Genomic DNA, 26,708 nt, shown 5'->3' on the forward strand with positions numbered 1-26,708 from the left:
GGCTGGTGTCCGTAATGTGCTGGGCTGTGTCCACAGCTCTCTGCAGTTTCTTGCGGTCCTGGGCAGAGCAGTTGCCATACCAAGCCATGATACCTCCAGATAGGTTGCTTTCTATGGGGTGCATCTGTAAAAGTTGGTGAAAGTCAAAGGGGATAAACCAAATTTCTTCAGCCTTCTGAGGAAGCAGAGGCGCTGGTGAGCATTCTTGGCCGTGGCTTCTATGTGATTTGACCAGGACAGACTGTTGGTGATGTTCACTCCCAGGAACTTGAAGCTCTCAACCCTCTTGACATCAGCACCATTGATGTAGACAGGTGCATGTACATTGCCCCCTTTCCTGAAGTCAATGACCAGCTCTTTCATTTTGTTGACATTGAGGGCACCATTCCACTAAGCTCCCTATCTCCTTCCTGTACTCCGCCTCATCGCTGTTTGAGATACAACCTACAAGGGTGGTATCATCTGCAAACTTGTAGATGGAATTGGAGCAGAATCTGGCCACACAGTCATGGGTGTATAGGGAGTAGAGTAGAGGGCTGAGGACGCAGCCTTGTGGGGCATCAGTGTTGAGAATAATTGTGCTGGAGGTGTTGCTGCCTATCCTCACTGATTGTGGTCTGTGTGTTAGAAAGTCAAGGATCCAGTTAGAGAGGGAGGTGTGCAGGTAGATTCCACTAAATCTACCCACAGATATGGGCTGACCTGCTGAGCATTTCCAGAATTTTCTGTTTTGTTCTAGATTTCCAGCACCTGCAGTTTTTTTGATTTTCACTTCCACTATCCCTACAGATAATTCCTTAAGACACGAGGATGTCGCTCAAAAGTCAATTAGTTTGCCCAGTATGTTTTTCTACTCATTGTTTTAAGTTCCTCCAACCATTTACTTTAGCTGCTCTCTTCCTTTTTATATATGTGTACAGATTTCTTACTGATTGTTTTTATATTATTTGCTTGTTAATTCTCATATTCTCTGATATGTCTCCTTCTTTATGACATTTTTTGTCACCCTTTGCTGGTTTCTAAAACAATTCCCAATCTATTGCCTATCAGTAGGCTTCACAACATTGCATGTCTTTTCTTTCAGTTTGGTACCACCCTTGACTATATTGGTTAGTTACAAATGGTGCATCCATCTCATGAAATCTTTCTTCTTCATTGGAGTATATCTTTGCTGAGTTAATGAAATATCTCTTTAAATATCTTCCATCACTGTTTTACTGTCTTACTCTTTAGTTTATTTTCTAGTCCACTCTTGACAACTCTATCCTCTTATCACTATGATTGCCTTTCTGTAAATTTAGTACAATAGCTTCAGACCATATATCTCACCCTCAAACTGAATTTAAATGTCTACCATGCTATGATCACTCTTTCCTGGAAGGTACTCGATTAAGTCATTAATTAATCCGGTTTCATTACAAAACATCTTTTCTGAAATAGCCTTCCCTCTGCTTTGTTCCTCAACATACGGCCATCCTGAATACCCTTTATGAATTTATTCTCAAAGTTAGCCTTGCCAGTTTGATTTCTCCAGTCTATATGGTGGTTATCATCACCTTGATTATTGCAGTATCTTCAAATATGCCTGAATATTCAGATTCAGTCATGGATACACTTTGAAACATGTCTCTGTAATCGCTACCAGATCATGCACCTTTAATTTTGTTTGTGCTGGCAAGTCATCTATCTTGTTGCGAAGGCTGCATGCATTTTCAGAAAAAGATTTCAACCTTAACATATTCCCCTACTCTGCTCCTATTTGCTTGTGAACTCTTGCTTGGTTGTATGCATGCCTTTCTAAACAGTGCTACCCTCATTTAAATCACATGTGTAAACGTCATTGTACCTTTGTATTCTGTTTCTTTGTACCAGAATGTACTAAGTTTATTAACTTGTTATTTAACCAGTCAGGCAGTAGCTCTGATTGGTTAACTGGAATGTCATAACTTCACAAACAGAAGCATCACTGCTCATTATTCCAAACATGTCCAAGATAGAACTGTCTTCCGTTAGATCCTCAGAGAATGATCACTCAACACAATCTCCTCTCATCCCAGTGAGTATGTTATAAAAATATGAAAGCTGCTGTTGATTTGATTTGGTTGTTATGAACTGGAAAGTCTGTGGTGTCAAGTTATTTCGAAATTACTCACTTATTGCTACTAAATAGAGAAGACAGTGTAAACCATACATTTATTTGAGTTCTAGTTCTGATAAAATCTAAATTTGCAGTCATGTTGTCTCTCTTTCCCCTAGACTGTCATCAGTGAATGTGTGGGTGAAAGTGATGAGAATCTGGAGCGAGGCAACTGGTCCTCAAAGACTGACTACCTGCTCTCAGTGATTGGCTGCGCTGTGGGTCTGGGCAATGATTGGAGATTCCCTTACCTAGCGTACAGGAATGGAGGAGGTACTGTAGACAATCAACAGTACATGGGAGGGAAAGGCAGAAACAGTTTGTTGAATGATAAAGTAAAATATATTTGAGACAATTGAGTGTTTAAATAATACTATTCAATTTAGTGTTTAAATAATACTAACATGAACTTGTTGGTTTATGGAATGATGAATCTTAAAATATTAAACTTTTGGCAATTCAGAATGTTTTCCTCAAAACATGTGGGCTAAATTGGCAGAGAAGAACTTACTATTCACGCCTGTTAACACATGCTGCAGGCCAGGTGTCTTGGAAAGGCCAGACTGAGTAGAAGGGGTAGCTTCATTTCTCTCATTAGTGGAGCTGATGAGTTTTTGCAACAATCCAGCGATCAGTGTAACTGTTCTGATGCAAAAAAAAACAAAGCTACTAGAGGAACTCAGCAGCTTGAGCAGCATCTATGGGAGGGAAGAAATTGTTGATGTTTCATGTCGAGGCTCTGCATCAGGACAGATTTTTAACATAGATATGTAAACAAATCAGAACAACATAACTATTCTGATGCCAACTCACAAAGTGCTATGTTAAATTAAACCTCACCATTTCTCTTCAGAAGATTAGGTCCCCAGGAGTTGAGTATAGTGCAGGATTAATTCCATTCAGTTCACATCAGCTAAAAACATGGTTAGCTGGATTTATAAATGAGCTTTTGATCCCAAGTCACTCAAAAGCACAATGCAGACAATTTATAAAGTATGTACACTTAGGCAGCATCTTTCATGTTTTGAGCTTTGTTACTGTTGTAAAAGACGTTGCAGTTAATTTTTGGAACTGCATTCCAAATGAATAGTAAGATAATTACCGGATGATCTGTTTTGGTGATGTTGGTTGAAGGATAAGTCATTTGCTCTTCTTCAGAACAGTGCCATGCCGTGTATTACACGTATCTGAAAAGTCACTCAGGCCTTGGTTTAACATCTCATTCAATGATAAAAAACCAAATGGAATTGTGAGAAGGGAGGAAAATGTAAAGAGACACCACAAGTGGTAGAGATAAACTGAGTAAGTGGCAAGAACATGACAGATTCAATATAATCTGGAAAGATGTGACAGTTTGCTGTTCAGAACAGAAAAAAGACTTTTATTTTAAATGGTGAGGATTAGATAATATTAATATTCAAAGGGAAGTGGAGTCCTTTCACACAATTCACTGAAAGCCAACATGCAGATGCAGCAAGCAATTAGAAAGGCAAATGATATGTTGACCGTTATGACGTAAAAGTCGACCTGCGCCCTATAATAAATCAGACAACAGCAGAACCAAAGAACTTACAATCAATGCTTTATTAGTTTAACGCTAGTGGGAGTGGGGTACATGGAGGAGCAAACAGTCAGTGCTGCTCTTCCCTGCACGTGACCTGACTCAAGGAATACAGGGTGCTAACAAACTTAAATACATTGTTCTCCGGTGGGTGTCCACCTACTGCACAGGCATACCCATATTTGGGTATGCTTGACCAGCTCACGCTACCATTGTTCAAGCTGAGGCTGCTCTGTGCAGACAGACAGGTTGACACATCTTTCACAGTTAATCTAAAACAATCCTGTTCTTGTGTCCTTGAAGCTCAGCAACTTCTTATCAGCCAAGCTCAGCAACTCCTTACATGAGCAGGTAGCTTAAGCTGTTTACCAGTAGAGAGAGAGAGTAACCCTTTATTCACTAGAGCTCCCTTCCCATTGTCTTCCACAAAGAGAGAATTTGAGTCCAGATATCTTATAGTAGTTATACAGGGCTGTGGTGACACTGCACTTGGAGTATTGTGTGCACTTCAGGTCTCCTTAGCTAAAAAGGATATACTGGCCATAGAAGGAGTACAGTAAAGCCTCAATAATGATGGCAGGTTTGCCATATGAGAAGAGATTGAGTCGACTAGGTCCATATTCTCTTGAATTTAGAAAAATGAGAAAACATCTCATTGAAACTTCTCATTGAGTCCTGAAGAATGGTCTTGACCTGAAACATTAACTGCCTGCTTTTCTCCATGGATGCTGCCTGGCCTGCTGAGTTCCTCCAGCAACATAGTGTTTTTCATTGAAACTTACAGAATTTAAGAGGATGAATGCAGGAAGGATATTTTCTCTGACTGAAGAGTCCAGAAACAGGGTCACAAAACCAGAGTAATGGTTAGGCCATTTAAGACTGAGAAGAGGAAAAAATTATTTATGTAGAAGTAGTAAATCTTTGGAATTACTGGTCCAGAGGGCTGAGGAGACTCAGTCATTGTGTTTATTCAAAACAAAGAACAATGGATTTCTGGATATCAAGGGAACCAAAGGATATGGGGATAATGTAGAAAAATTATGTTTAGGTAGAAAATCATCCATGATCTTAATGAATAGTGGTGTGGGCTTAAAGGGTCAAATAGACTGGTCACACCTACCAAATACTGAAAGGCCTAGATAGAGTGAATGTGGAAAGGATGTTTCCATTATTAGGAGAGTCTAAGATCCGAGGGTACAGCCTCAGAATAAAGGGAGGTCCCTTTAAAACTGATATGAGGATGAACTTCTTTAGCCACAGGGTGGTGAATTTGTGGAATTTATTACCACAGAGGGTGGTGGAGGACAAATCATTGGGCGTATTTAAGGCAGAGATTGATAAGTTCTTGATTGGTAAGGGGGTTAAGGGTTATGGGGAGAAGGCGGGAGAGTGGGGTTGAAATAAAAATCAGCCATGATTGAATGGCAGAGGAGACTCCATGGGCTGAATGGTCTAATTCTGCTCCTATATTTTGTGGTCTTGTGCCCCTCTTATCTGAAAGATTGATTAGCTAAAAACATTTTTTTTGTGAGCACCGGCCTTCCCTGCGGCTCTTGACCAGGAGGATGAAGAAGTTGTGGAGATCAAGCCCAGAAACATAGATGACAGATGCTTTCTAGATATGCTGAAATTAGCTTTCTCGTTCATCTAAGGAACATGACAAGTACCAGGCCTCGATTATCTCCAGAGGCATTTGAGCTGAGGCTTGAGTTGTGTTTGCCGGTATTTATTACAAAATCGTGGTGAGAATGCATTAGATGGATCAGACAGTGAGGGTGTCAAGAGATGAGATTTGTTAGTGTTAGTGGCACCACAGATGTGGTTAAGGTCACTGTATTCATTTCTTTAGGGTTCCCATCCATCCTTCTCCAACTGCTTTTTTTTTCATTTGGGACTGGATGGGTTCTTTTGGCTGGGAGCTGTGGACCTCTCTCCTTTTCTCCAACTTGTACCCCAAAGGCTCCAAAAAATACATCCAACTGTTGTGCCACCTGCTCTTTGCCCTGCTCTGACCTGGCTTTCAGCTTTAAAATCCTATTAATGGTAAGCTAGCTATAAAATTAGATGGGAGTCCACATTTTATGTGTGGTCTTCTCCTGTTCAAACTGCTACTGATTATAAATGCATCACAACTGCAGCACAATTTTCAGCCCCATCTAATTCCTGCCCTGTGAAATTTCTGCAGTTTCTACAGAGAGTATACATCACTTGCTGAATAGCGTCCAGGATCTTACCCATGTGATGTAGTTCCCCATTTGCATTCAGAAAAGAGCCACAGGCATAAATGTTAATGATTATTGAATTCTGATGACACTTGGCACATGCTTCCAGATCCTTGATCTGTAGTTCTAAGTCCAAAAGATTTTTTAGGTTATCTGGAGCTTCGGTTGTCACTTAATATCTCCACAGGCAAATTTCTTAACCATGTCCTCAAATAAACTCTAGGACCAGGGTGAAAGATCTTCTATTATGTATTATCTTATGGTGATGTATTATCACCAGATGGCCACAGTCCCTGTTTTACCTCCTCACTCCTTGATTGGCGTGTGTGGTAATGATAGTGAATTCCGACTCATGGTTTCATCATGAAAGAGAAATCAAATTTATTGTTGGTCTTTGTGGATGTAACTAGCAGAATGGATGAAGGGAGCTGATGCATGGAGTAAATATGGATTTCCAAAAGACTCTTGATAAGGTGTCACACAATAGGTGACTGCACATAGGGTTGATGGAAACATATTACAGTAAAACTCTTATACTTTGCTGTCCAATTAGTCAGAAAATCCAATGGTTTGGCATTGGATTTTTGATTAGAGTCATACCTAGCACAAAAGAAGATGGTTGTGGTGTTGAAGGTCAATCATCTCCGCCACAGGACATCTCTGCAGGACTTCCTGAGGGTAGTGTCCTAGGCCCAACCATGTTTAGTTGCTTCATCAGTGATCTTCCTTCAATCATAAGGTAAGAAATAGGGATGTCGTACAATGTTCAGTGGCATTCGCTTCTCCTCAGATAATGAACCTGTTCATATCCAAATGCAGCAAGACCTGGACAATATCCAGTCTTGGGCTGATATGTGGCAAGTAACATTCACATCACTCAAGTGCCATGCACTGACAAAATTGATCTATCACCCCCTAACATTCAATGGCATTACCATCACTCAATCCCCTGCAATCAATATCCTGGGGATCACCATTGATCAGAAAGTGACCTGGAGATATCAGGTACACAATGTGGCTACAAGAGCAGGTCAGTGGCTAGGAACCCTGCAACAAGTAACTCACCTCCTAAGTCCCCAAAGTCTGCTCACTATCTTCAAGGCTCAAGTCAGTGGTGTGATGGAATATTCTCCAGTTGCCTGGATGAGTGCAGCTTTATCAATACTTAAGAAACTCAACACCATTCAGGACATAGCAATGCACTTAATAGACTCACCACCCACAACCATTCACTCACTCCACCGCTGACGCGCAGTAGCAGCAGTCTGTACCAGCTACAGGATGCACTGCAGCAACTCACCAAGACTCCTTGGACAACACCTACCAAACCCACGACCGCTACCAGCTAGAAGGACAAGGACAGGGGAATGCCTCCAGCTAGAAGTTGCCTTCCAAGCCACACAGTCTCCCTAACAACATTGTGGGTATACCCACATCTCAAGGACTGCAGCTAGTCCCCAGTTGCTGCAATCCCCAGAAATTCACCAGGGCCTGGTCCCCTGCCCCTCAGAGACTCCTTGGAGTCTAATCCCAGCACTCCTCCAAGACTCACCAAGGTCCTGCTCCTTTCATTCTCCAGAGAGCATGGAGTTCTGGCAATGGTGGTTGAAGTACATTGAGGGGAGATGTGACATTACATTTTCCCTACAAAAGTAGGTAAAATATTAAGTGTGAAACATATGAATGTTGGTGTTGAGAGAGATTTGGGTATCTATGTATATGATGCATAAAAAGTTGGCATGCAGGTATAGCAAGTAATGAGGAAGGCTGATGGAATATCAGCCATTATTGCAAGAGGTATGTAGTATAAAAATTTTACTGGAAGTGTACAGGTGCTGGTGAGATGACACCTGGAGCACGTGTGTAGTTGTGGTCTCATTTAAAAAAAATTATACTTATATTGGAGGCAGTGCAGCAAAGGTCCACAAGGCCAATTCTGGAATGAAGAGTTTGTCTTAAAACAAACTATGAGCTGTTTGAACCTAGATTTTCTGAAGTTGAGAAGTATGCAAAGTGATCTCACTGAGATGTAAGAATCTGAGGGGGCTTGACATCGCAAATGCTGGGAGGATGTTTCCCCTGGAGGGCAGAGTCTAGAATTAGGGGCCATGGAGACAGAATAAGGGGTCAGCTATTCAAGATGGATTTTCTTCTCTCAGAGGGTTGTGAATTTGTGGAATTCTCTACCCAGAATGTTGTGGATGCAGAGTAATTGAATACAATTATGGCTGAGATCCAAGATAAGAACAGCCATTGTCTTAGTGCATGGTGGAGAAAGCTCAAGGAGCTCTATGGCATCCTTCTGTCCCTATTTCTACATCATGACTTCATTGTTTCATTGCCTTCTAGTTTAATTACATGATAAAAGTTTGTGATAGGGTAGTGACCAAGAATGTGCAATGAGCCATTTGTTTAAAAGGCAAATAAAAACTATTAGCCAGAAGAAAAAGGAATAAAAGAACATTCTGGAACAGTGAGAGGCAGAACACAACCATTGTTGGAAATTTGAAATGAAAGAGAATCCTAGAAAAGTGCAGCAGATTGGTCAACATCGGCGAAGAGAGAAAAACCGTGTTAACGTTACATGACAGGCTGGAATCTATGATTGTTGAATGTAATATGACTTACATTACATAAGAACAAAAGAAATAGGAACAGAAGTTGTCCATCTGGCCCATGGACCTGTTCCGCCATTCATAAGATCATGGCTGATCTGGTTGTGAACTCAGCTCAATCTATCTGCCTTTTCCCCATAACTCTTAATTCCCCTACTATGCGAAAATCTATCTAACTATGTCTTAAATATATTTAATGAGGTAGCCTCTACTGCTTCTCTGGGCAGAGAATTCCACAGATTCACTATGCTCTGGGAAAAGCAATTCCTCCTTATCTCTATCCTAAATCTACTCCCCTGAATCTTGAGGCTATGTCCCCTAGTTCTAGTCTCACCTACCAGTGGAAACAATTTTCCTGCCTCTATCTTATCTATCCCTTTCATAATGTTATATGTTTCGATAAGATCCCCTCTCATTCTTCTGAATTCCAGTGAGTATAGTCCCAGGTGACTCAATGTCTCATCATAGGCTAACCCCCTCATATCCGGAATCAACCTGGTGAACCTCCTCTGCACTGTCTCCAAAGCCAGTATATTTTTCTGCAAGTAAGGAGACCAGAACTGCATGCAGTACTCCAGGTACGGCCTCACCAGTACCCTGTACCATTGCAGCATAACCTCCCTGCTCTTAAATTCAATCCCTCTGGCAATGAAGGCCAACATTTTCATTTGCCTTCTTGATGACCTGTTTCACCTGCAAACCAACCTTTTGTGATTCATGCACCAGCACTCCCAAGTCCCTCTGCACAACAGCATGCTGCAATCTTTCACCATTTAAATAATAATCTGATCTTCGATTTTTCCTTCCAAAGTGGATGACCTCGCATTTACCAACATTGTACTCCCTTGCCCACTCACTTAACCTACCTATATCTCTCTGAGGACTCTCCGCATCCTCTGCACTATTTGCTTTTCCACTCAATTTAGTGTCATCTGCAAACTTAGATATGCTACACTCGGTCCCCTCTTCCAAATCGTTAATGTATATCGTGAACAGATGCAGGCCCAGCACCGACCCCTGCGGCACCCAATCACCACTGATTGCCAATGCAAGAGACACCCATTTATCCCAACTCTCTGCCTTCTATTGGTTAACCAATTTTCTACCCATGCTAATACATTAACCCCAACTCCATGCATCCTTATCTTATGGATAAGACTTCCCTGCAGCATCTTATCGAATGCCTTCTGGAAATCCAAGTGTACAATATCCACCTGTTCCCCTCCATCCACTGTGCTCATTATATCCTCAAAAAACTCCAGTAAGTTTGTCAGACAGGACCTGCCCTTCCTGAGTCCATGTTGTATCTGTCTGATGCAACCACTTCTATCCAGATGTCTCACTATTTCTTCCTTAATGATAGCTTCAAGCATTTTCCTGACTACAGATGTTAAGCTAACTGGCCTATAGATACCTACACTTTGCCTGCATCCTTTTTTAAACAGTAGTGTGACATTTGCTGTCTTCCAATCCATTGGGACCTGCCCAGAATCCAGAGAATTTTGGTAAATTATCACAAATGCCTCTACTATAACTTCTACCAAAATTCAGTACCCTAGATGAATTCCATTAGGACCAGGGGACTTGTCTACCTTTATGCCCACTAGTTTGCTCAGCACTACCTCTTCAGTGACAGCGATTGTATCGAGGTCCTCACCTGCCACCGCAACCATAACATCTCTCTTTGGCATATTAGACATGTCCTCCACCGAGAAGACTGACACAAAATAGTTGTTCAAAGCCTCAGCCATTTCCGCATTACCCAATATTAATTCCCCCTTCTCGCCTACTTTCACTTTAGCCACCCTTTTCTGCTTTATATAATTATAAAAACTTTTACCGTCTGTTTTTATATTTTGTTCTAGTTTACTTTCATAATCTATCTTCCCTTTCCTTATTGCTTGCTTGGTGGTTCTTTGTTGCTTTTTGAAGTTTTCCTAATCTTCCAGTTTTCCACTACTCTTGGTGGCTTTATATGCACGAGCTTTTAGTTTGGTGCCTTCCTTTATATTCCATTTAAATGCAAGGACAGTAGGGGTGGCGAGAGCCTGACTTGGATAAGGAAATACTTTTGTTGAGCACTGTGAAAAATCTTTTTGAAAGTCTTGCACTGTTCCTCAACTGTCCCACCAATATAGAGCTTGTGTTTCCAGTCTATACTAGCCAACTCCTCCATCAGCCTGTTGTAGTCTCCCTTGTTCAGACATAATAGACTTGTTTTAGATTGAACTATTGCACCTTCCATCTGTATGAGAAATTCAGTCATATTGTGATCACTTTTTCCAAAAGGATCCCTAATTACAAGATTGTTAATTTTACTTGTCTCATTGCACAGTGCCAGATCTAAGATAGCATGTTCTCTTGTAGGTAGTAATAACATGCTGTTCAAGAAAGCTATCACAGATGCATTCTAGAAGGTTCTTCTCAAGACTGTCTTGACCAACTTGATTTGCCCAATCTATGTGCAAGTTAAAGTCGCCCATGACAACTGCCATTCTATTCTTACATGCACCAAACACTTCTTGGTTTATTGCTTTTGCCACTGTAATGTTATTGTTTGGTGGCCTATAGACAACTCCCACAGGTGATTTTTTTTCCCTTTACTATTCCTAATCTCTTCCCAGATGGATTCAACATTTTGCTCCTTAGATCTTATACCGTCTCTCACCATCGCCCTGATTTCATCCTTAATTAAGAGCGCTACCCCACCTCCCTTACCTTCCTGCCTATCTTTCCGTATTACCTGATACCCTTGGATATTTAATTCCCAATCATCAACACCCTGCAACTACATTTCTATAATGGCCACAAAATCATACCCCTTTGTACTGATTTGTGCCACAAGGTCACTAACCTTGTTTTGAATACTACAAGCATTCAGATAAAATGTCCTCACACTCATTGTCCTTTTAGAATCTGGTAATCTTTGTGTCTTTTGCATTTGGCTTTTCTGTGCTCCACTATTACGCTTCTCTTTTCTAACATTTGCTTTAGTCTCTGCTTTGCTTCCCTCTGTCTTTCTGCATGGGTTCCCACCCTCCTGCCATATTAGTTTAAATCCTCACCAGCAGCACTAACAAACAATGCCCCCCTAGGACATTGATCCCTCTCCTGCGGGATCAATGTCCTGGGGAAGATAGATTATGAAAGTAAACTAGAACAAAATATAAAAACTGATGGTTAAAGTTTGTACTGGTTCCTCCTCCCCCAGAACCGGTTCCAATGCCCCAGGAATCTGAAACCCTCCCTCCTGCAGGAGTGCTCAAGCCACATATTCATCCTTACTATGCTGTTATTCCTACACTGACTAGCACATGGCACAGGTACCAATCCTGAGGTCACTACCTTTGAGGTCTTACTTTTTAATTTATCTCCTAGCTCCCTAACTTCAGCTTGTAATACGTCATCCCACTTTTTTAGTATGTCGTTGGTACCTACATGCACTACAACAACTGGCTATTCACCCTCCCCTTCCAGAATGCCCTGCAGCCACTCCGAGACATCCCTAATCCTTGCACCCGGGAGGCAACACACTAGCCTGGAGTCCCGTTTGCAGCCACAGCTCCTGTCTATTCCCTTTACCATGGAATGCCCTACCACTACAGCTGTGTCACTCTTTTTCCTGCCCTCCTGTGCAGCAGAGACAGTGCCCTAATCTTGGATACTGCTGCCTTCCCTTGATTAGTCATTTCCCTCAACAGTATCAAAAGCAGTCTATCTGTTTTGGAGGGATCTGACCGCAGGGGACTCCTGCACTACCTTCCTGCTACTGCTCTGCCTGTTGGTCACCCATTCCCTGTCTTTCCTTAGGCCCTTAAACTGCAGTGTGACCAATTCACTAAGTGTGTTATCCACAACATTTTCAGCATCACGGATGCTCCAAAGTGAATTCATGCGCTGTTCCAGTGCTGTCATGCTCTGTCAGATGCTGCAGCTGGACACACTTTCCGCTCATGTGGTCATCAGGGACTCTGGAGCCTCCCTGAGTTCCCACATTGTGCAGGAGGAGCATGACGTAGGTCTGAGTTCACCTGCCATGACTAAAGGCTTTGAGGGAAAAGTTTGACTAGCTTAGGAAGTGGTAGAAAACTATGTTACGTTGTCAGTAACCTCATTTAGGTCTCAACTACAAACTACTAAGTAATTATTCTGCCTGAGTAGTTTAAATAGGAAAGGAACATACACAAAATGCTGGAGGAAATCAGCAGGTCAGGCAGCATCTATGGAGGGAAATAAACAGTTGACGTTTTGGGTCAAGACCCTTCATCAGGACTCAGTCAATGTTTCGGGTCGAGACCCTTCATTCTTACCTGGTCTTATCTGGGTCTCTCCGAAGCCTTCTCTCTCTGAAGCCTCAAAGTCCTACTCTTACACTGGGCCACTCCTACGATGGCTGCTCCACAGTGGCTGCTTCACTTGAGCTTACTTTCCTTGTATTGCCAGCTGCTTCCCAATTAGCCAATAAGCCAAGCAATGAGACTTGCTGTTTGAAATCCTTCCTGCTCTCATTCTTGCTCCTGTAAAGTGAAACTCACCAGCAACATTCATTGGAACAGTGTCGGTGGCCAAAGGTGGAGAAATCAGAAAAGGCGTGGTCACCTTAATTCTCCATTCCATCCCATCCCATCCCATCACCACTCTGGTTTATCTATCTTTGGCCTCGTACGCTGTTCCAGTGAAGGCAACGTACGCTCAAAGAAAATGGGACACTATGTGGAATTCAGCAATTTCAGATAACCAGCCTTTCTTCTTTGTGTCAGATTGTCCAGTTCTGATTTCAGGACATCCACCTGAAAGACTAACTCATTATTTCTTTCTCCACAGACGCTGCCTGATCTGCCAATTATTTCCAGCATTCTCTTTTGTTTCAGATTCCTAGCAACTGCTGTGTTCTGCCTCTCATAATTCCAGTATGTTATTTTGCTTTTTTCCTTCTTCAAACTGCTCTCATTCACCTGTTAACTAGATGTTTTAAAAGGCACTGCTTCACCTGGACAATCTTGGCCTCCATCCTACCACAGACTTTCCTGTTGTTCTCTCCACCGTGTCCCCTTGCTGTAACTTAAACACTATTTTCTCATTTTTCCAGTTCTGAAGAAGGGTCATTGGCTTGAAATGTTAACTCTATTTTTCTCTCCCCGGATACTGCCTGACCAGCTGACTTTTCTTGCATTTTCAGTGTTTATTTCAGATTTCCAGTGCTTGCCGTTTTTAAACATTTTTCATGGGAATGAGAATGGAGTCCATCTCAAAACTAACTCCAGGGCAGGTCCAAAGCAAACATGATGGTCTTAAAAAAATGAGGATAGTTGGCACTAAATGTTGAATAATTTTTATTTATCATTAAATGTTTGGTATATTCTTCAAAATCAATAAGTATTTTGAAGCATCGAGTTGAGCATTCAAACATTGATTGATACAATACTTGCAATAATGTTAAAAATACATTTAACATGCTATCATTATCCAACCACTTGATGTCCTGGCATTCAACTGCATTAAAACTCTGAGTGTATTATTTTCTATCATTCTCATATGAATAAAAAATGTCCATGACAAAATACTACTTAAGTATCCCTACCCATTACATGGGAGTCTGAGGTTCGATTCCCCGCCTGGGAGGATATCCTTGTGGGCAGGCACAGTAGTGTGTAGCGGTTAGCATAACACTATTACAGCGCCAGCAACCTGGGTTCAATTCCGGCCTCTGTCTGTAAGGAGTGTGACTGTGTGGGTTTCTCCCTGTGACTGTGTGGGTTTCCTCTGGGTGCTCTGGTTTCCTCCCACATTCCAAAGACATAAGGGTTAGGAAGTTGTGGACATGCTATGTTGGTGACACTTGTGGGCTGCCTCCAGAATACTCTACGTAAAAGGTGCATTTCACTCAGTGTTTCCAGATTCATGTGACTAATAAAGAAATTTTATCTTATCATGCTTCTGGTGCATTATTCTTTTCTGCCCAAATGGCAATCTGCATAGTTCTTGACTACACTATTGTCTGAAAAGTTAAAATGTAATTCCACACTAATTGGGCATGTATCATTTCAATAATGCTACTTAATAAATTGGTCTCAATTGGCCTTTCTTTTCCCAGACAAATGTGATCAGTATAACTAACTTAGTATAGTATCGCAATACACAATTGTTTTTCTTTCAAGTGAAATATTTGATTATAAATCTTACTTGATTCTGCAACAGTACCACCATCTAATTATCGTGTTACGGACTAAGTTACTATTGGTGAATGTCCCTTTAAGACAGAGCATAGTGGTGTGTGTGTGTGTGTGTGTGTGTGTGTGTGTGTGTGTGTGTGTGTGTGTGTGTGTGTGTGTGTGTGTGTGTGTGTGTGTGTGCGCGCGCGCGTGTGTGTTGGCGTGGTTACAACAACAGAAGATAAAGGACGTAATGACGTTTTTGAAGCAGTCAGTCAGATCAGTCAGAGGGTAGAGAGAGAGAGAGAAGAGCGAGAGAGACACCAGCCTGCTAGTCTCTATCGATGGATGAAAAACAGTAACTGTGTCTGTCACTACAATCCATGTATGGATTTTTGGAATAATCCAGTGGAGTCCACTTTGTTGTTAACCTGTAGAAGGAAACAGGTATTTGTGTGGATGGCCACAATTCGAGTGCCTTTCGGGGTGAGGCAGATGCGGTGGAGTGGTCACTGCTGACTAGACACTGAGGTGACATTTGGGTTCCAAAGTGGAACATTTGGATTTCATAATTACTCCCTATTTTCTCCCTACATCTACGTTTTGTCTTCAGTCAACAGTGGTTGTTGAAGAAGCCTTTGCTCACGTTTCACCTTACAGCTTGCTGAACTGAACTTTGAAAACTATTCCTGGACTTGGAGTTTGGGAATTTGCCACACACACACTTCAAGTTTAGTTTTTGGGGTTAATGTTTAAGATTTAACATTTTTACTTCTAACATTCTAACACTTTTTACTTTTATTTTACTTATTATCATAAGTACTTATTAATAAAGTAGTTTTAAACACTTATACATGACTCGGAGTGTTCTTTTCGTTGCTGGTTCATAACAATGTCAGACTCAGTCGAAAAGTTTGATAAGCACTCATTTAATGTAACACACTTCCCTACTTAACAATGAAGGGGATAAATCTAACATTTGTAAAATATAAACAAAAGGTAATACTAGTATGATTCCTGTACAATGAATGTTTTCCATAAATTATGTTGCTATTCAGCCCTATAATCTTTTTGTCAATTCTCTGCGACATCTGTCACTGAGAATGAAAAAAATGAACATAAAATAAGTCAGGGCACAGACTGTATTTTCGACTTCACGATGAAGTCCCTGTAAAATACTTGACTGTAGTTTAGCGCAGGTGCTGTTTGAAACACTCAAGGAAATAATGCAACAATCCATTGAGGCTGCTTTATTTTGTATTCAGATGCTGAACAAACTTGCAATTTGCAGTCACACTGTTCTGTCAATGGCAATGTTTATTTTCCATTTTAATACAATATAGTCTTTTTAGTGGTTGAACTTACATTCCAAAACTGCCTGAATAGAGGGAATGCCATATTAGATCTAGTATTAGGTCATGAACCAGATCAGGTGACAGATCTCTCAGTGGGTGAGCATATGGGGGACAGTGATCACCACTCCATAACCTTTAGCATTGTCATGGACAAGGATAGGAGCAGAGAGGACAGGAAGGTATTTAATTGGGGAAAGGCAAATTACGAGGCTATAAGGCTAGAACTTGAGAGTGCAAATTGGGATGACATTCTTTGAAGGGAAATGTACTATGGAGATGTGGTTGATGTTCAGGGATCTCTTGCAGGATGTTAGGGATAAATTTGTCCCTGTGAGGCAGAGAAAGAATGGCAGGGTGAAGGAACCATGGGTGACAAGAGAGGTGGAACATCTAGTTAGGAAAAAGAAGGCAGCACACATAAGGTGTAAGCAGCAAGGATCAGACAGGGCTTGTGAGGAATATAGAGTAGCAAGGAAGGAACTAAAGAAGGGGCTGAGGAGAGCAAGAAGGGGACATGAAAAGGCTTTGGCAAGTAGGGTTAAGAAGAATCCCAAGGCTTTTTTATCGTACATGAAGAGCAGGATGACGAGAGTAAAGGTAGGTCCGAATAGAGACAAAGGTGGGAAGATGTGCCTGGAAGCTGTGGAAGTGGGTGAGGTTCTCAATGAATACTTCTCTTCAATATTCACCAAGGAGAGGGGTCTTGATGACGCTGAGGACAGTGTTGGTAAGGGTACTGTTCTAGAGCATGTAGATATCAAGATAGAGGATGTGTTGGAGCTGTTAGAAAATATTAGGACAGGTAAATCCCCAAGGCCTGACAGAATATTCCCCAGGCTGCTTCGCGAGGCGAGGGAGGAGATTGCTGAACCGTCGGCTAGGATTTTTGAGTCCTTGTTGTCCACGGGAATGGTACCGGAGGATTGGAGGGTGGCAAATGTTGTCCCCTTATTCAAAAAAGGTAGTAGGGATAGTCCAGGGAATTACAGACTAGTGAGCCTTGCATTTGTGGTGGGCAAGCTGTTAGAAAGGATTCTAAGAGATAGGATCTATGAGCACTTAGAGAATCATGGACTGATTAGGGACAGACGACAAGGGAAGATCTTGTCTCACAAGCCTGATAGGGTTCTTTGAGGAGGTGACCAGGAAGATTGATGAGGGTAGTGAAGTAGATGTGGCCTGCATGGATTTTAGTAAGGTGTTTGACAAGGTTCCACATGGTAGGCTTCTTCAGAAGTTCAGAGGGCAAGGGATCCAGGGATGCTTGGCCGTGTGGATTCAGAATTGGCTTGCCTGTAGAAAGCAGAGGGTTGTGGTGGAGGGAGTGCATTCAGATTGGAGGGCTGTGACTAGTGGTGTCCCACAAGGATCAGTTCTGGGACCTCTACTTTTCGTGATATTTATCAATGACTTGGATGAGGGGTAGAAGGGTGGGTTAGCAAGTTTGCAGACAACACAAAGGTCAGTGGTGTTGTGGATAGTGTGGAGGACTGTCGAAGTTTACAGAGGGATATCGATAGGATGCAGAGCTGGGCTGAGAAGTAGCAGATGGAGTTCAATCCAGAGAAGTGTGAGGTGGTACACTTTGGAAGGACAAACTCCAAGGTGGAGTACAAGGTTAATGGCAGGATTCTGGGGAGTGTGGAGGAGCAGAGGGATCTGGGGGTTCATATCCACAGATCCCTGGAAGTTGCCTTACAGGTCGATAGGGTAGTTAAGAAAGTTTATGGGATGTTAGCTTTCATAAATTGTAGGATTGAGTTTAAGAGCCACGAGGTAATGAGGCAGCTCTACAAAACTCTGGTTAGACCACACTGTTTCTAATTCTGGTCGCCTCATTATAGGAAGGATGTGGAAGTGTTGGCAAAGGTGCAGAAGAGATTTACCAGGATGCTGCCTGGTTTGGAGAGTATGGGTTATGAGGAGAGACTAAGGGAGCTAGGGCTTTACTCCTTGGAGAGAAGGAGGATGAGGGGAGACATGATAGAGGTATACTAAATATTAAGAAGAATAGATAGAGTGGACAGTCAGCGCTTCTTTCCCAGGGCACCAATGTTTAATACAAGAGGGCATGGTTTTAAGGTAATGGGTGGGAAGTTCAAGAGTGATATCAGAGGAAGGTTTTTCACCCAGAGAGTGGTTGGTGTATGGAATGCACTGCCTGGGGTGGTGGTGGATGCTGATACGTTTGTCAAGTTCAAGAGATTGCTAGATAAGCATATGGAGGAATTTCAAATATGGGGATATGTGGGAGGAAGAGTTAGTTAGTCTTAGGCGTGGTTTAAAGGTAGGTACAACGTGGTGGGCTGAAGGGCCTGTATTGTGCTGTATTGTTCTATGGTTCAAAATCAGAATACCCTAAGTATCCAGACAATTTATTTTAGCTTTTCCTCTACTATTTTTTCCAGGTGTGTTTCTTATTCCTTACACACTCATGCTGGCACTCACTGGGATACCGATGTTTTTCTTGGAATCATCCTTTGGGCAATTTGCCAGCCTTGGACCTGTTGCAGTGTGGAAAGCTGTGCCAATGCTACAAGGTTAATGTTTATTCAATAACATCAGCTCAAAAGTCATTCAAATAAGTAATAAAAGATGGTTCATATTACACACTGGTTACAGTTTCTTATATAAGCTAGATGTTCATCTTTGGAATGACGGCTGGTTCAATTTTACCTACAGTGTCCTTAACTCTTACTTATCTAATGCAGTTGGGGAGGGTTTAAACAAATTTGGCAGGGGGATGGCAACGTAAGTGATAGGTCAGAGGTTGGTGCATTTAGTGTACAAGTAGATGCAGCATGTAGAAAGACCGTGAGGAAGGATAGGCAGTTGAAAGGGTAAAATTGCAGTCAGTTGGATAGGCTGAAGTGTGAGAAATATCAGGAACAAGGGTGATAAACTTAGAACATGGCTAAGTACATGGAACTACGACATGGTGGCCATTACAGAGATTTGGCTCTCACAAGGGCAGGAACGGCTGCTGGATATTCCAGGGTTTGGATGTTCCAAAAGGGACAGGGATGGAGGTAAAAGAGTTGGGGGAGTGGCTTTGCTGGTCATGGACAGTATCACAGCTCTAGAGAGTGAGGACATCCCAGAGGGATCATCTACTGAGTCAATGTGGGTGGAGGTCAGAAACAAGAAGGGAATGATCACTCCATTAGGAGTATTCTACAGACCCTCCTAATAGCAGCAGAGACACTGAGGAGCAGATTGGGAGGCAGATTTTGCAAAGGTGGAAAAATAACAGGGTTGTTGTCATGGGTGATTTCAACTTTCCTAATGTTGATTGGCACATCCTTGGTGTAAAGTGGATAGATGGGGCAGAGTTTGTTAGGAGTGTCCAGGAAAGATTCCTGACACAGTATGTGGACAGACCAGCGAGAGGAGAGGCCATACTGCACCTGGTACAAGGCAATGAGCCTGATCAGGTTTCAGATCTCTTGGTGGGAGAGCATTTTGGATAAAGTGACCATAATTCCTTGACCTTTACCATAGCCTTGGAGAGGGATAGGAGCAGATGATATGGAATGTATTTAATTGGGGGAGGGGGACTTATGATGCTATTAGGCAGGTACTTGGGAGCATAAATTGGGAAGAGATGTTCTTGGGGAAGTGCACAATGGAAATGTGGAGGTTGTTTAAGGAATATGTGCATGGGCTTCTGGATAGGTTTGTCCCATTGAGGCAGGGTAAGGATGGTAGAGTGAAGGAACCGTGGTTGACATGAGATGTAGAATATGTTGTCAAGAGGAAGAAAGATACTTACTTAAGGTTTAGAAAGCATGGATCAGACAGGGCTCTGGAGACTTACAAGGTAGCCAGGAGGGAGCTTAAGAATAGACTTCGGAGAGGTAGAAGGGCACATGACAAGGCCTTGGTGAGTAGGATTAAGGAAAACCCCAAGGTGTTCTACACGTACGTGAAGAATAAGAGAGTGACTAGAGTGAGGGTAGGACCGATCAGGGATAAAAGAAGAAACATGTGCCTAGAATCGGAAGAGGTTGGGGAGGTCCTTAATAAATACTTTGCTTCAGTATTCACCAGTGAGAGAGTCCTTGACATTTGTGAGGATGGTGTACAACAGGCTGATATGCTGGGGCATTTTGACGTGAGGAAAGAGGATGTGCTGTAACTTTTGAAAAACTTTAGGAAAGATAAACCACCAGGGCCAGATGGGATATATCCAAGGTTTTTAGGGGAAGTGAGAGAAGAGATTGCTGTGCCTTTGGCGATGATCTTTTCATCCTCACTTGCCAGAGAAGTAGTGCCAGATGATTGGAGAGTGGCAAATGTTGTTCAAAAAGGGAGTAGGGATAACCCTGGGAATTACAGACAGTGAGTCTTACTTCAGTGGTGGGCAAATTACTGGAGAAGATTTTTAGAGACAGGATTTATGGGCATTTGGAGAAGCATAGGCTGATTAGGGACAGTCAGCACGACTTTGTGAGGGGCAGGTCATGCCTCACAAGCCTGAATGAATTCTTTGAGGATGTGACAAAGCACATTGACGAACGTAGAGCAGTGGATATGGTGTACATGGATTTTAGTAAGGGGTTTGATAAGGTTCCTCATGGAAGGTTCATTCAGAAAGTCAGGAGGCATAGGATCCAGGGAAACTTAGCTTTGTGGATTCAGAATTGGCTCGCCCATTGAAGACAGAGGGTGGTGGTAGATGCAGCATATTCTGCCTGGAGGTCAGTGACAAGTGGTGTTCAGCAGGGATCTGTTCTGGGACCCCTGTTCTTTGTGATTTTATAAATGACTTGGATGAGGATGTGGAAGGGTGGTTTAGTAAGTTTGCTGATGACATGAAGGTTGGTGGTGTTGTGGATAGTGTAGAAGGTTGCTGTAGATTACAACAGGACATTGGTAGAATGCAGAGCTGGCTGAGAAGTGGCAGATGGAGTTCAACTCGGAAAAGTGTGAAGTGATACACTTTGGAAGATTGAATTTGAAGGCAGAATACAAGGTTAATGATAGGACTCTTAGCAGTGTGGATGAACAGAGGGATCTTGGGGTGCACGTCCATCGATCCCTCAAGGTAGTGTGCAGTTTGATAGGGTTGTTGAGAAGGTACATGGTGTCTTGGCCTTCATTAGTCAGGGTATTGAGTTTAAGAGTAGCGAGTTAATGTTGTAGCTTTATAGAACTCTGGTTAGACCACACTTGGAGTATTATGTTCAGATCAGTTCACCTCATTATAGGAAGGATGTGGAAGCTTTAGAGAAGGTATAGAGGAGATTTAACAGGATGCTTCCTGGATAGGTTGTGTGAGTTTGGGCTTTTCTCTTTGGAGTGGAGGAGGATGAGAGGTGACTTCATAGAGGTGTACAAGATGATAAGAGTAGACAGTCAGAGACTTTTTCCCAGGGCGAAAATTTTAAGGTGATAGGAATAAGGTATAGGTGGGATGTCAGGGGTAAGTTTTTTACACAGAGAGTGAAGGGTGTGTGGAACACACTGCCAGCAGAGGTTGTGGGAGCAGATACATTGGGGACATTTAAGAGACATTTAGATAGTCACATGAACGATAGAAAAATAGAGGACTATGTAGGAGGGAAGGGTTAGATAAATTTTAGAGCAGGATAAGATGTCGGTACAACGTCGCTGGACAAAGGGCCTGTACTATGCTGTAATGTTCAATGTTCTATGTTCTTATAAATCCACAAGTGCTGGTTCCTGTCTGGTTTACTGTTCACATCATTGACCCTGGCAACAGAGAGTGTCACTGAGAGACCTGTTGCCAAACCCAGTCTGCTTCACTGGCTATCCCTCCAACAATTGGAGCAATGCTGTCTGGAATTGTGCTGTGCCCCTGTGATGATTGATTGAATGGCAGTGACTCCTGTGGAATTAATCTTTAATGCTGCAACTTACTTTTGAGTCAACAGAACAGCACATGACGGTGCAGCAGTCAATGCTGCTGCCTCACAGCTCCAGAGACCCAGGTTCAAATGTGTCCCAGGTGCTGTCTGTGTGGAGTTTGCACATTTTTTCTGTGGCCGTGTATGTACATAGAGTTGTACAGCACAAAAATGGACCTTGCCAACTGCTGAGTGATCTGGTTTCTTCCCTCTTTTGCAAAATCTGCTGGTATGTTAATTGGCTACTGTAAATTATCCCCAATGTGAGAGAGCATAAATTGGAAGTCTACAGGGAAGTACCGAGAAGGGAATGGGGTTGCCCTGCTGGGGGATGGTATAGACCCAATGGGCCAAGTAGTCTCCTTCAGATTAGTAATAAGTAAGAATTTTCAGCAGAAATTCTCAGGGGATTCATCTTTCAATGCCTCTGGTTGTTTGACTTGTTCTGCTTTGTGTGGAAGTCTTGGCATCAGCAAGAGCAATATCAATACGGCACTAGAAATAATTATTTTGATTTAACTCTTAGTAATTACATTTATCAAATCTTTGTTTCTGAATTCCAGCATCAGCAGTTTTGTTTTGACTTTTCATCTACTGTTGAGTTCTCTTCTGGAAATAACCACCTTGAAGAAGTTCCTCTCTCTGACAGGATTTCTGTGTTTTTTGCCTTGTTCACCCTCAGTGGTTTCTGTTTCCCTTCCTGTCTTCACAAACGCTGCCTGACCTGCTGAATGTTTCTAGCATTTTCTATTTTTGTGTCAAATCTTTGTCTTTGCAGTCAGGAGCACAAGGAAGTACTCTCCACTTGTCTGGATGAGTGCAATTCCAATAGCTCTCAAGTAGCTTGCCACCATTCAGAACAAAGTAGCCCAGTTGATTAGTATTCTGTCCACCAGCCTTATCATTCATTCCCTCCACCACAGGCTGAAGTGTGTATCATCCATAAAAATAACACCATTCCTCATATTGGCTATTTTGACAGCACCTCCCAGACCTGCGGCCTCTGCCACTGAAAATGAATGGCAATACATTAATAGGAACACTACCACTAGCATGCTCCCTTCCATGCGTGGCCATCTTGACTTGGAAAGATATCACCTTTCCTTCATTGACATTAGGTCTAAATCCTGGAATTCCCTTTCCAACAGCACTATAAGAACACTTTGATGAGAAGAACTACAGCAGTTCAGGAAGACACCTCCTCTAGGGTAATCAGGGATGGGCAACAAATGTTGCAGGCGCCAGCAATGCCCATGTTCCAAAAAATGAATACATTTGACAAAAAAAGTAATCGCTCTGGTCTTGCTAACCTTTTCTATCTCTGAGCATGAGTACTTCATTGATCCCACAGGACTAAACTTCATCAGACATTTGATTTTTACTCTAGTTTAAGAGTCACAGAGTCATGCAGCTTGTAAACAGGTCATTTAGTCCACCGTGTCCATGCCAACCAGTGGGCACCCATTCGTATTACTTCTGCCTTCCAACGCATGGCTTGTCATCTTGGATGACGAATTGTTTCAAGAGCCTATCTAGACACCTCTTAAATGCTGTCAGCGACTCTGCTTTCACCACTCTTTCAGACAGTGCGTTCCAAGTACTCTCCACATTCTGGGTGAAAAAGGTTCCTCGCAGATCCCCTCTAAATCTCTTATCCCTTACTCTAAATCTATTAGTTTTATTCACATCTGATAAGGGGAAAGATTCTTGCATTCTACCCTATCTACACCTCTCATAATTTAATATACCTCAGTCATGTCCCTTCTTAACATCCCCTGCTCCAGGGAGAACAGACCCAGCATTTCCATTCTCTCCTCATAATTAAAATGCTCCAGCCCAGGCAACATCCCGGTGAATCTCCTCTGCACCCTCTTCATCCCGATCACATCTTTCCTGCAGTGTGGTGACCAGAAATGTACGCAGTACTCCAGCTGAGGTCTGACCAATGTTTTACGTAACCTCCCTGCACTTGTATTCAACACCTCTACTAATGAAAGCCAGCATCCCATATGCCTTCGTAACCATGTTATCAACCTACACAGCCATTGTTGAAAATTTTTGAATGAACACACCAAGGTCCCCCTGTTCCTTAATAGTCCCTAAAACATTACCATTCATTGTATATGTCCTAGCCTGATTAATATTCCCGAAATGCATCACCTCACATTTATCAGGAACTCTGTCTGCCATTTCTCAGTCATTTCACCCTCACAATGATATTACCCTGGAGTGTAAGACTACCTTCCACTCTGTCAACAACTCCACCAATTTGTAGTGCCATCTGCAAGCTTACTGATCATGCCACCTGAATCTACATCAAATTGTTCATATAAATTACAAACAGCAAGGGTCCCAGCACCACTAGTCACAGGCATCCAGTCACAAAGTCAACCCTCTGCCATCATCCTCTGCCTCCTATTGATAAGCAGGTTTTGAATTCAATTTGTCAACTTGCCCTGGATCCCATGGGCCCTAACCTTTTGAAAAAGTCTCCCATGTGGGACTTTGTCAAAGGCTTTACTGAAGTCCATGTAAACCATATCTATTGCACTGTCCTCATCAATACCTTCTCAAAAAATTCAGTCAGATCTGCTCTTGACAAAGCAATGTTGGCTATCTCTGATTAATCCAAGTAATCATTAATCCAAGTAGACCAAGGGCTTAGCTATGGGCACTTGCATGGGCCCCAGCTATGCCTGCCTCTTCGTTGGCTACATTGAACAGTCTCTGTTCCAAGCCTACTCTGGCCCCATTCCTCAACTCTTTCTCCGCTATATCGATGACTGCATTGGTGCCACCTCTTGTACTCATGTGGAACTTGACAGTTTCATAAATTTTGCCACAAATTTTCACCCTGCTCTCCAATTCACTTGGACTATCGCTGACACCTCTCTCTCCTTCCTCGATCTTTCCATCTCCATCTCAGGAGATTCTTTATCCACCGACATCTTCTATAAACCCACATCCACAGCTACCTCGATTACAGCTCCTCCCACCCTGTCTCTTGCAAGGATGTGATTCCTTTTTCTCAATTTCTCCACCTCTGCTGTATCTGCTCCCATAATGAGGCTTTTCACACCAGGATATCTGAGATGTCCAACTTCTTTTCTAACTGGGATTTCCCCCGACTATGATTGAGAGAGCTCGCACCCGTATATCTGCCATTTCCCGCATCCCCATCCCTCCCAGACCCCCCTTGTCCTCACATTTCATCCTACCAGCTTATGTATCTAACCCATTATTCTCCACCACTTCCGCCATCTCCAATGGGGCCCCACTACCAGGCATATCTTCCCCTTCCCAAACCTTTCTTCTCTTAGCAGGGACCGCTCTCTTCGTGACTCCCTAGTTCACTCCTCCCCCCCACCCACCTATCCTGCTTCCACCCCAGGAACTTTGCAATGTCCCTGCCACAGGTGCAACACCTGCCCCTACACCACCTCCATCACCTCTCCAGGGCCCCAAACAGTCCCTTCAGGTGAGATTCACTTGCACCTCCCTTAATATTATCGACTGCATTCAGATCTCCAAGTGTGGCCTCCTCTGCATTGTCGAGACCAAATGCAGACTAGGTGACTGTTTCACAGAACACCTGCGCTCTGTCCGTAACCATGATCTGTATCTCCCCGTTGCCAGTCACTTCAACTCCCCCTCCCACACTATCACAGATATGTCAGTCCTCGGTTTCCTCCACTGCCAGAAGAGTTCCAAGTGCAAACTGGAGAAACAGCACCTCATTTACTGTCCTGGAACCCTGCAGCCTAATGACATGAACATTGAATTCTCCCACTTTAAGTAATGGCCACCCTCCTTCCCCACAACACCCCTACACCACCATGCTTCTTCCCTTCTTCCCTTTCCTAGCCTATCTCTCTTTTTTCTTCCTCTTTTTTTTTCACCTTACCTTTGACCCACCCCTAGTGGATCTGCTCTCCCCTCCTCCCCTGCACCAGCCTATCACTATCTTTTACCTGCACCTACCTATCACCACCTTGTGCCCACCCCACCTCCCCTCTTTTGTCCACCTATCACTGCTATGATTTTCCCTTTTCCTATCTTTGGTCCTGAAGAAGGATCCTGACCTGAAACATTGACTGCCTGCTTTTCTCCACGGATGCTGCCTGGCCTGCTGAGTTCCTCCAGCATCATAGTGAAGATAAAACTTTACTTGATCACAACTTGCCCTCCTCACCAGAGCCTAATACTCACCGAAACCCTCACTCTGACCTGAACAGCAGTCTTCCATCTGACAGCCGCTCTCAGTGTGGCCACACCTAAGATGGCCGCTCCCACTCTAACTGTCTCTCCTTTTATAATACACTGCTGCCTATCCCACCGGCGCTGCTGGTCTTACTAATTCCTCTGCACCTTAGCTGATTCACTCTCGGTGATCCTGTGAGAGGTGTCACTCTTGCAGCACTTACAGGTCTTCCTGCGTGTTGGCTCCTCCCTATCCCCATGTATTTCAGAACATATCAATCTCGATCATGCATGGAACTACACCTGTGGAGCTGAGTTTGCACTTGTCCATTCATAGGGATGATATGATTGCCATTCCAGACCTGATCCCATCACATCTATCCGCTTTTGATTTCCTTTATGTTTTTCTTCTCTTTCTCCAATTTGTTTTCCAATTCCTCTGCAGTCCTATTCCTTGTGAACTTCTCTATCCCTCTAATCCTCTGAGACATTCTCTGCTCCACCCAATTCATTTTCTTTTGTCTTCACTTATGGAACAATAATAACAGTCATATAGCTCTTGGCTTTCAGTTTTGGAATTGTCCAGTCTTTAGCCT

At 42.8% G+C, this 26,708-nt stretch overlaps 1 protein-coding gene across 4 annotated transcripts in view; it reads left to right on the forward strand.

The window, feature by feature from the left end:
• Positions 1–1,972: 1,972 nt before the first annotated feature.
• Positions 1,973–26,708, forward strand: part of LOC127573523 (sodium- and chloride-dependent neutral and basic amino acid transporter B(0+)-like) — a 75,570-nt gene continuing 50,834 nt past the window's right edge. The window contains exons 1-3 of one of the 4 annotated variants that reach the window (XM_052021831.1): positions 2,001–2,056; positions 2,257–2,410; positions 18,451–18,582. In XM_052021831.1, the coding sequence (XP_051877791.1) occupies positions 18,477–18,582 (106 nt within the window). In that variant the 5' untranslated portion in view covers positions 2,001–2,056; positions 2,257–2,410; positions 18,451–18,476. Of the gene's footprint in view, positions 2,057–2,256; positions 2,411–18,450; positions 18,583–26,708 lie in introns of those variants that run through there. The other 3 variants (XM_052021828.1, XM_052021830.1, XM_052021829.1) reach the window with 3 other exon arrangements.

This window comes from Pristis pectinata, chromosome 8 (genome assembly GCF_009764475.1).
Source record: "Pristis pectinata isolate sPriPec2 chromosome 8, sPriPec2.1.pri, whole genome shotgun sequence".
Classification (NCBI taxonomy): Eukaryota; Metazoa; Chordata; class Chondrichthyes; order Rhinopristiformes; family Pristidae; genus Pristis; species Pristis pectinata.